Below are 9,799 nucleotides of genomic sequence, written 5' to 3' on the forward strand. Positions count from 1 at the left end.
CAACTTCACATACATATTTGCATCACACCCACATCTTGTCAGTGCATGTTTCTTTTGTTTTATAGCAGGACCATCTGTCTCATTCACCTTCTTAAAACCTGCCCTTGAACACATAAATCTCTTGTTAATAACCTCATCAAGAGCTTTATTTTGAGGACCAATACGCACTGAAAAGCCTCCATGGTGTGCATAGGATTTGTAGAACTCTTCTGCATCCTTTAAAGAATCAAAACTCTTTCCTAAAATAGGCTTTGTTCCATCCACATAGACATGAATAAATGATGAACACTGCAATGTGACATAAAAAAAATTGGAAACACAAACAAGTGAAATTGTTGTACACGAGCTAGATGCATGATCGAAGGTGCTCACCACTGCTGGGACGTTTGGTGTTTTTTCTGGTGTACTATGGCATTGAGAGGATGATACACCAGATGTAATACGCGACTTATCTAACCAAGAATCAAAAGAAAGACGGCGCACAACAGGGCTGTGGATATCCTCCATGCCTTTCATGACTGTTGCAGCGCTCCCTTGGCCGATGACGGGCGTGATGATCTGCTGGTCATGGACTCCATCTGTGTCTTCCGGCCGGCACACGAGATTGGAAGACACCTGAACTCCATCCGCACCTACGTGAGAGGAGTCCATGGCGGCGCTGAGGGAAGAATACGATCTGGAAAGAGAATAGATCGATCGGGTGGGTTGTGTTCCGTCAGGGGTGATTAGTAAAATGATTATGGGCTAAGTGGCCAAGGTGGGAGGGGTTAGATGTAAAAGAGGCACTGAACGTTGGATTAGAGATGAAGGCTTCATAATTAAAGTGCTCACGGCGCACGTAAGGCCTGTGCTCACAGGATACGTTCCCAACGTGCGCTAAAATATTAGTGCATAATTCATTTTCGAGGGCTGTTGCTGCATGCGTGGGGTCATTTTTCGGAGAGAGAAAAGGGAAAATTCTCGTTCCTTTCCACGCTGTCGAAGGAGTCCTAAGTCTGTGTGCATAGATGAAAGTGGTAAAATTATAGCATCTTTTAGATTATAATTACAAATATGTAAAGTCATTTATAAGAGTGGGTTATGGAGAGTTGCTATCTGTAAGGATGTCAAATAGTTAGTTGGTGTTTGGTTCCTGCAAACTAATTTTTATTTTATTTTCTAAATTGCTAACTAAAATTAGTATTTAGAAACCAAACACTCCTTATATTTTGTTTGGTACTCTAGTATTGACCTCAATTCACATGTGTTTAAGGTTTGTTCGTTTCACCGTTAATCCATATGGATGAGGTGATATTGAGTCAGTTTAAATTCATAGCAAGTTAAAATATAGCTCAATCCGTTCCAATACATTCCAATTTATATGGAATTGTAATAACCGAACAAGATCTTAGGTGGATTAGAGTGTAACTCCAATCCACATGTGTTTAAGTGGATTCACCCCAATCCAGCTAAACACATGTGGATTGAGATTAATATTAGAGTAACCAAACTAGACCTTATGTTTTGTTTGATTATTCTAATATTTATCCTAATCCATATAGGTTGATTGTGTCGAGGTTGATTGTGATATAAATTAGTTTAAATTAAACTCAATATATCTCAAGATACGTGGATTGAGATCGACTACGAAATTATCTCTTCTGTTGGCCCACGCTCGGAAATCGCCGCGACGAGGTGCTGGATTTTGACTTGCTACCAGAAACCGGAGCTAACCAAATCTGCCGCAAAACCCCTCGCCTGCGGCTTCGCGTTGGCCGGCAACCGCCGCTGTTGCCGACACTTCAACGCGTACCTCGCGCCCCCGCGCTGCTGATGCGATCAGCGACGCACGCCAGATCCGAGCTTCTGTAGGACCTTCAGCCGTCCCCGTCCCATGGGGGACTGCGTCGTCGAGGACGGCCACGTGCACCATCCCTCGGATGAGGTGGAGGGCGCGGTTCCATTGACGGTAGCCGTGGAGCTCGATGAGCGGGCGGGAGAGTCACGGGAGGAGGGTGGTGGGCAGCGGAAGAAAGTGGGCGGGATCCGAAGGGAGCCGTCGTTCTCGCGGTGGTGCAGGGACACCTCTGTCGCCGCCGCCTCCAATACTGCCGTTGCTGCGGCGATCAGCGACAGCGACAGCGACGACTCAGAGGAGTTCGACCTACCGCTCCTGCCATCCTCCTCGGGCGGCGGGAGCTCACCTATGGACATTGAGGCGGGGGCGACGGTGAGATCTGATGATCTGCCGATCTCACCGAGGTTGCTTGCGAAGGTCATTGGGTTGATAGCGTGTTGGTACACGCTGAGCACATGCTTGACTCTGTAAGTAACACGTATTGTTCGTTAATACTGTTGTGCGGATTTTCCGGCTACCTTCGTGTGCGGATGTGTTTGTTGCTCGTGTTCATTCCGTGCCCGTGCGCGTGCTCTCATGTGGACATATGGTCAGGTACAACAAGGAGATGCTGGGGAAGCACATGTGGAAGTTCCCGGCGCCATTCCTGATGAACACGGTGCATTTCACGATGCAGGCTGTGGCGTCCAGGGCCATAGTGTGGTTCCAGCAACGTGGCCTGGAGGGAGGGCCAAACAAAATGTCGTGGAAGGATTACTGTTTACGAGGTGGGTGTCTGGGTGATGTGCTGTTTCCAATATTGTTCAGGTGTCTCCTATAGTCGGTTACTGGGGTGAGTATCAGTTCCATATATAGTGCGAAGTGTCATGTGAATCGGATAGCTCGGTGCTCCATAATCAGCAATACTAACTTTGGCTAATATGGACTAGTGGTGGATGTGGATAGGATTGCCACACAAAGTATAACTAGCATCAGGGAAGCGTAGTCGAAATTAGTTTTTGGGGGTAAGGTATGAGCATCGAGCTAACTTCAAGCAAGTGTTTTGGTGTGGAAAAACCATGAGGCCAACTGCGTATACAGAACAACCTATATGCTAGATTAAGCAAGGACGGAAAACTGCAATCCTTTGTGGCCTTACTTCTTTTAAATGGCAATCTCACGCATGCTCCCACTTAGAGCTTGTTTGGTTACGCCAATCCAGAAGGAGATTGGAGGGGATTAAATCCCCTCCTAGTAAAAATGATTAGAAGAGGATTTAACCCCCTGCAATTCCCTTTTAGATTGGCGTAACCGAACAAGCCCTTAGGGATCAAACCCTGGTTGCGGGTGGCGCAATCCCTCACATTTACCACCACAATGTGAATAAAAACTGTTACAGGGCCATATGAGCTCAAAAATAGAGTTTGGTTGCACTTCCCTTGTTTGCATCTTTGGTATTACATTTCAGTAAATTTGTATCATGGTCTATGATCTAGAAAACACATCTCACTCGATTTAATAAAAAATAGTAAAAGATTATCATAATTTTTCTGCCTGTTTATCCATTTGTTTGTATTTTGTTTAAGCTGCAACAAATAGAAAGTTCAATATTTACTCTGGTTTGTATGTATAATAATCCCAGTATTGGTTGTGCAGTTGTCCCAACAGCTTTGGCTACTGCTCTTGATATAAATCTGAGCAACATTTCACTTGTTTTCATTACTGTGACATTTGCTACAATGGTATAATTCTTTCTAAAATGATCAATATTTGTTCTTTCTACTAATTAGTATTTGGGCTTCTAATCACCCTTTTAAATTCTTGTGCAGTGTAAATCTGCTTCTCCAATTTTCATTCTTCTCTTTGCTTTTATGTTCAGGTACTTTGCTTGCTACTCGGTCTTTAGTTGCATGGGCCTTATTGTCTTCAGTTTTAGCAACTTCTCGCTTTCATTGAATGTACTTATGTTTTTTCTTATGTTACTTGTCTCTACATTTCTCTTTCCATGTTCTTCTGCTATGCTTTATATCATTTTTCTTGTTACAAGCTGAAGTTTACCTTCTTGTTTGGAAGGCTTGAGAAACCAAGCTTTAGCCTTCTTGGAATCATGCTGGTTGTTTCGTTTGGAGTTCTACTAACAGGTAACACATATTACATTAACATATTCAGGGTTAAAACAACACCCTTCCAAGTTCCAACTAGTGTGTTACTAAATTATAGGGTTGGTAGTATACTATGTGGACTACTGTTGCATCTTAATTCTCAACTCCATGCCACTTACATTTTTCTGAAAGTTGTCTTATCAGCTTACTGTTGCATCTTAATTCTTAACTTCACGCCACTTTCATTTCTTTTGTCTTACCATCTTTTTGACCATGGCCTAACTTCGTACCTTGCAGTTGCTAAAGAGACAGAATTTAATCTGTGGGGATTTATATTTATTATGCTTGCTGCTGTTATGTCTGGTTTCCGCTGGTCCATGACTCAGATTCTTCTCCAGGTTTGTTATTGTATAATGTTTTGGCAGTTTTTTTATTTTGTACTTTTTAAATACTGTGGTCGGACAGGATACCTAGTCCTGTTAGCTTCGTATATGGTTGCATTTCCATTTATCCCTGTCGTGACTGAACTTTTGCCTCTTTTTTTATGTCCTCCGGAATTCCTGAAGAAAGAGGAATACGGTAAGCTTTCTATCTTAGCATTTTACTCACAGATACGAGCATTATTACACCTTTCATCAGTGTGATAGCATCAGGCGCTAGGGCTGGACAAAATACTCGTGGCTCGTGAGCTTACTCGGCTCGTGGTGAGCTCGGCTCGACTTGGCTTGTTTCAATTTTGTCACGACTTTGTTAATGAGCCAGCTCAAGTCGAGCTCGAGCCAGCTCGTTAGCTCGAACGAGCAAACCATTTGTCTGCAAAACAAAGCCTGCACTTGTGTTGGATGAACTAATAAATGATAAACTGTGTTAATTTGGTGTTGAATTGACGTGGTATGTGAAATTATGAGTATTATTACTCTTTTCTAGTGTAAGATTGGTCTAGAATTAACTAGTAATTGATTATATTGTTATATATGTATATTATTTTTTTGTTGTGGCTCGCGAGCTAAACGAGCCAGCTCGAGCTCGCAAACGAGCCGAGCTGATTCTCTAGCTCGGTTTCTTAACGAACCGAGCCATCTTGTTACATTAATGAGCCAGCTCGCCGAGCCGGCTCAATATCTAGCCCTATCAGGCACACATGGTTAGGATCAGGATTCTTGGTAGGATTTTTTTTTTGCTTAACAGTAAGATTTGTAATCTACTACAACTATAAAGCACGAAAATCGATGCGCAAAGACTCGAACTTGCGCCCTCCAGAAGGGTAGGTTTGTTCTCTACCACTGCAACACACATCTATTTGTTAATCTGAAAATAAAAAATAAAAAATATAATCATGTTTGAATAAATGTCTCATTATATCAAGGTTTATCTATATGATATATAGAAACCATAGCAATTTACGAGCAACTACCTAGTATGTTGTAAAGATTGAATCCTATGATATTTATTTTGATTAATTTAATTGTTTTTTTAAATAAATGGACCTATTGTTATTATTTTCATTCACCTAATATTTTGTCACAACCAAGCCATTTAAAATCATTACTTCAGTTATTATGTAGGATTGTAGTATCATTGGTTGTGGACTCCTTTGTGGGACACCAGCACCGTTGTCAACCTAAGCAACAGCCCAGCTCAAGCTGTGGCTATGCGACGTCAGCAGCATGCAAAACAGAATGGTGGTAACGGGAGGGAAATTAGGAAGGATTGTTAGGTAAGTTTGTTGATTAGGAGGTGCATCTAAATTATAATGGAGCACCTTAGTTTGGATTGTAAGCATCGAAGACACTTCCTGTGTCGGGGTGTCGGATGTGGGTTTTCTCTTCAACGGTGGCGTCAGAGTTTTCCACTGCTGCCGCCATCAACCATGACTCCATCAGTTCCTCGCTATTCCCTGCGTACCTTGCCTCCCCATCTACTCCTACTTATTGTCCACGCCATATCAATTTGGAATCATATGTAAGATCCTACCGATCTTATGAGATCAGGATACTATGAAATTTAAGATTCATGTTTGGTTCGGTATCGTTTTGGCTTGGTAGAATCATAGTATACTAACATTCTAGGATATTGATTGGGATACCGAGAAGTGACAAACTTGCTGTCACATACCTGAAAAGCAGTCATACAAGGTTCAGATTTGATTGGCTTAATTTCTTTGGAAGTATGATGACTACTAATGTACTAGTAACTTACTCGCACCCTGTGCGAGTGGTAGTCTACACGGTTAAAACATGGCTATTTTAGATATATAGGGTATCAATATAGTCCAATATATACATGTAGAAGTACCAGAAAATCTGAATAGAAAGTTGTTTGTAGCAATAGAACAATCCAATCTATAAACATCCATATTTCTATGGAACACTCGTACATATTGACACATAAATTTCATAGAAGAGGAGCATCCTTGTTCCCCCACTCGAGATCTTTAGTCTGGAAGAGTCGTGACACTTTGTCATCGAGCGACCAATATGTGTTTGTTCAATTTGGATCATTGTCCATTCGATCCTGTAGCTGGTAAAAAAATAACGACGTGGATGTGTTGAGCAGCGAGATTTGATCTTCAATCTAAAGGACGTACCCAGTGCCGTAGGCTTCCCGCACTGTGCGGGGTCTGGGGAAGGGTATCTCTTAAGCGCCAAGCCTTACCCGCATAATATGCAGAGGCTGGGGCTCGAACTTGGGACCTTCCGGTTACAGACGGTAGGCTCTACCGCTGCACCAGGCCCGCCCTTCACTCTATATGTAAGAATTTTAGGAAGTATCAAACATTTAGATATAGAGCATAAAACAATTATCTTTTTTCTGAATATATTCAATTCGGTCGTCGTGCGGAAGGTCACGGCTTTGTATCCGGATGCTTGCTGAATGCCTTCTTTTTATCTTCACTGGAAATTAATTTTCTTTGTGCAGTAGGCATATGTAAAACTATAAAAACCACCCAGCACTGCTACTAAATTGGTACCCATGAAGTTCAGTTCATAGCAACAAGACATGACTTGCCGATCCAATTTGCACATCGTCCATGCCAGTCGATAAAATTCAATAAATACAAAATCCATCATTTCTGCATATTCCCAAAAAAAAGACGCCGCTATGCACGACCTCCTCTTCCTTTTCTCCCCCGCACCGTCGAAGAGCTGCTGGAGCTATCAGAGTGTCTCGTATCAGGCCGGACCGAAGCCACTGGCAAGATTCTCGCCTCGCTTCTGCCAAACATGCGACGGCGGGGACACGACCTGCTCTGGCACGGTGGTGGGTTCAGCCTCAGTGTCAACCTCAGTGATCCGGTAGGAGAGGTTGGAGCAGCGGCGTCGAGGGCTGGGCCACATGGCAGTGGTGGTGCGGCGCTGACGCTGAGTAAGGAGAGACGTCGGCTGGTTGACCTCCACCAGTCTTCTCTTCGAGCGCGGGCGCCTAGGGGTCGGCGATGGCGGCCGCGGCGGGGCGGTGGAATGTGAGGAGATGCGGGTATGTACGGAGCGACACGGAGGACAGGAACAGCAACGCATTTGGCGAGGCTGACGTCATGCTGACCGCCGGCGCAAGGATGGAGTAGGTGGCTGCAGCGGGTGTGGCCGTGGTGGAGTTGGGAGAGGGGGGCACAAAAGATAAGAGGGAGTGGGCGGAGGGATAGGAAGGGTAGCCGGATGGATTGGCTGTTGGTAGAAGATCGGATGGCTGTCAACAAAGAGACTGACGTGGACACGCTGGTTGGCCCGTTTTGCGTCCCACTTTGATATATAGAAATATGTACCTGCGATTGCGGTATTGCCTCAAAACTATTACATGTTGCATTAGAGTCTCCACTATTGTCTGAAATATTAAAATTGACAACTTCAAATGCAGTTTATTCTACTGATTCAATCAACATGTTAAATGAAAGCTTTACATCACCATTATTTTATTTATTTTCGATGTAGGATTAAAGAATCCTTTTACCTTGATGAGCCATGTTACCCCGGTGATGGCAATAGTAACAGCAATTATTTCCATTGTGATGGATCCATGGCACGACTTCAGAGCAAGTCACTTTTTTGATAGTTCTGCTCACATAATAAGAAGCAGCTTGTTGCTGCTTTTAGGTGGCGCTTTGGCCTTTTTCATGGTATGTATCGTGTACTCCTATTCAGGGAATAAATATTTATGCTTTCTTCTCACTTAGAATTAAACATGACAACTACCTCATTGCCAAAGTACCAGTCCATTGTTTCAGAATTGTTGTCCATTATTTAGACCGTGTCTCGTGCGCGCATGGCACCCTGAGCTAGTTGGACAACTATTGAGGGAGTTTGTTTTTTCAATTCCACCGCAATACTTGTTACAAGTCTTCCCTTTCTGGAGTCTATTATGGATTTATTATTAAGGCATGACTGTGCCTATCCCAGATTACTCTTTTAAGTGGTTTTATGACAGATCTCTTCACTTGCAGGTTTTGACAGAATATGTCCTTGTTTCTGTGACTAGTGCTGTAACAGTGACTGTAGCAGGAATTGTGAAGGAAGCTGTCACTATTCTGGTATAACTAAAGTTTGATTTTGCTTTCCATGTTAATTTATATAAAATTCATCTATGCTAGTCCATTAATGTGATTATGACCCTACAATAAAAAAAATTCAGGTTGCTGTGCTATTCTTCAACGATCCATTTACATGGTTGAAGGCGCTTGGGCTAGCAATAATAATATTTGGTGTCAGTCTATTCAATATTTACAAGTGAGTTCAAACCTTCATATTTCATTTCCATGTTATTGTTGCTACAGATCCACAATTGGTAATTCAACTCACAAATTTCAACTTTGAATCTTTAAATAGGAAGCATGTGTTTATTTGTAATGCATGGAGAACATTGAGTAACGATTGTTTGTGCTACATGATGAAGGTATAAAAGGTTCAAAAAAGGGCATTACAATGAAAATGCTGGGACAAATACCCAATCTTCCAATTGGACTTCAAAATACGTCATCCTTGATGAAGATACTGAAGCTCAAGATGATACAGGCTGATCTGAATGTGATAGGTAAGGTTAACAAACAATGAGGGATATATTTTTCTTTTGTTCAGATAAGATTTTTTCTTCTCAATTTCTCCATTTTTCGATTGGTATAACGGTTTAATTGATGCCTTTTCAGAATGCAGACTATATATGGCGCTTCCAGAGAAGCAAGATCATCTGTGCCTGCATAGTCTTACTTTCACAGGCTAACTGACTTCATATTCTTTGAGTTCATCAATTACTCTGGTCAGCCATGCACGAACATGACGCTTGCAGCCGTGTGGCAAGTTGGGAAGATTACACATACATGGAACATACAAGATACAACCTGGTATCAGTACATATGTTTTGTCCTTTCATTCAAAACAAAGAACAGTGCATATATCTGAACGAGGCATTCTGCATTATGTCCACTAAGAAAATGCTCCATCAAATACAATTAGAACTACAGCTGACACACTTAACTTTCTGGAAGAGGATAGGACTCAATTTTATAGTCCATTCTGATTGTTGAAGAGAGATTCGGCATCGGAACGTAGCTTTCTTTTCTTTATTTATTTTTAGATGAAAATAAACACTCGTATATGTAATGTTGTATGTATGGGACTGTATACTGTTTTACACACGAGCACCACAAGTTGAAGTTCTTCCCACCGTATTGGTATTACTCGTCTTGAGAGCACAGTGCCAAGTCGGCCCGGTCCATCTCAACTTTGTTTCCCGTATTTTGAGCAGCTTCAAAATTGAACTATTAGACGATAAATATTCGAGAACGCATGTGGCTATCAGCACATCTTTGGCCGTTGAATTCCCCCTTCGCCGTATGTCCAGAAGGCTGATGCACAGTTCTAGGACTGATACCTGGTCCGATACTTCCGTC

General features: G+C 42.4%; 1 protein-coding gene across 2 annotated transcripts; it reads left to right on the forward strand.

Moving 5' to 3' along the window:
* The first annotated feature begins 1,581 nt into the window (after nt 1-1,581).
* LOC100273124 (uncharacterized) lies at nt 1,582-9,586 on the forward strand. 2 transcript variants are annotated; one of them, XM_008674189.4, is made up of 12 exons: nt 1,582-2,304; nt 2,432-2,604; nt 3,473-3,558; nt 3,646-3,695; nt 3,890-3,957; nt 4,216-4,316; nt 4,485-4,497; nt 7,848-8,032; nt 8,357-8,443; nt 8,545-8,639; nt 8,806-8,943; nt 9,063-9,586. In XM_008674189.4, exons 1-11 carry the CDS (start codon nt 1,874-1,876, stop codon nt 8,927-8,929), a joined length of 1,413 nt encoding a protein of 470 aa, XP_008672411.1. In that variant the 5' UTR covers nt 1,582-1,873; the 3' UTR covers nt 8,930-8,943; nt 9,063-9,586. The 2 variants fall into 2 exon arrangements, with proteins under 2 accessions (XP_008672411.1, NP_001141043.1); NM_001147571.1 differs by having other exon boundaries at nt 1,697-2,304; nt 9,056-9,571.
* The last annotated feature ends 213 nt before the right edge of the window (nt 9,587-9,799 follow it).

Source organism: Zea mays, chromosome 3, assembly GCF_902167145.1.
Source record: "Zea mays cultivar B73 chromosome 3, Zm-B73-REFERENCE-NAM-5.0, whole genome shotgun sequence".
NCBI classification, from domain to species: domain Eukaryota; kingdom Viridiplantae; phylum Streptophyta; class Magnoliopsida; order Poales; family Poaceae; genus Zea; species Zea mays.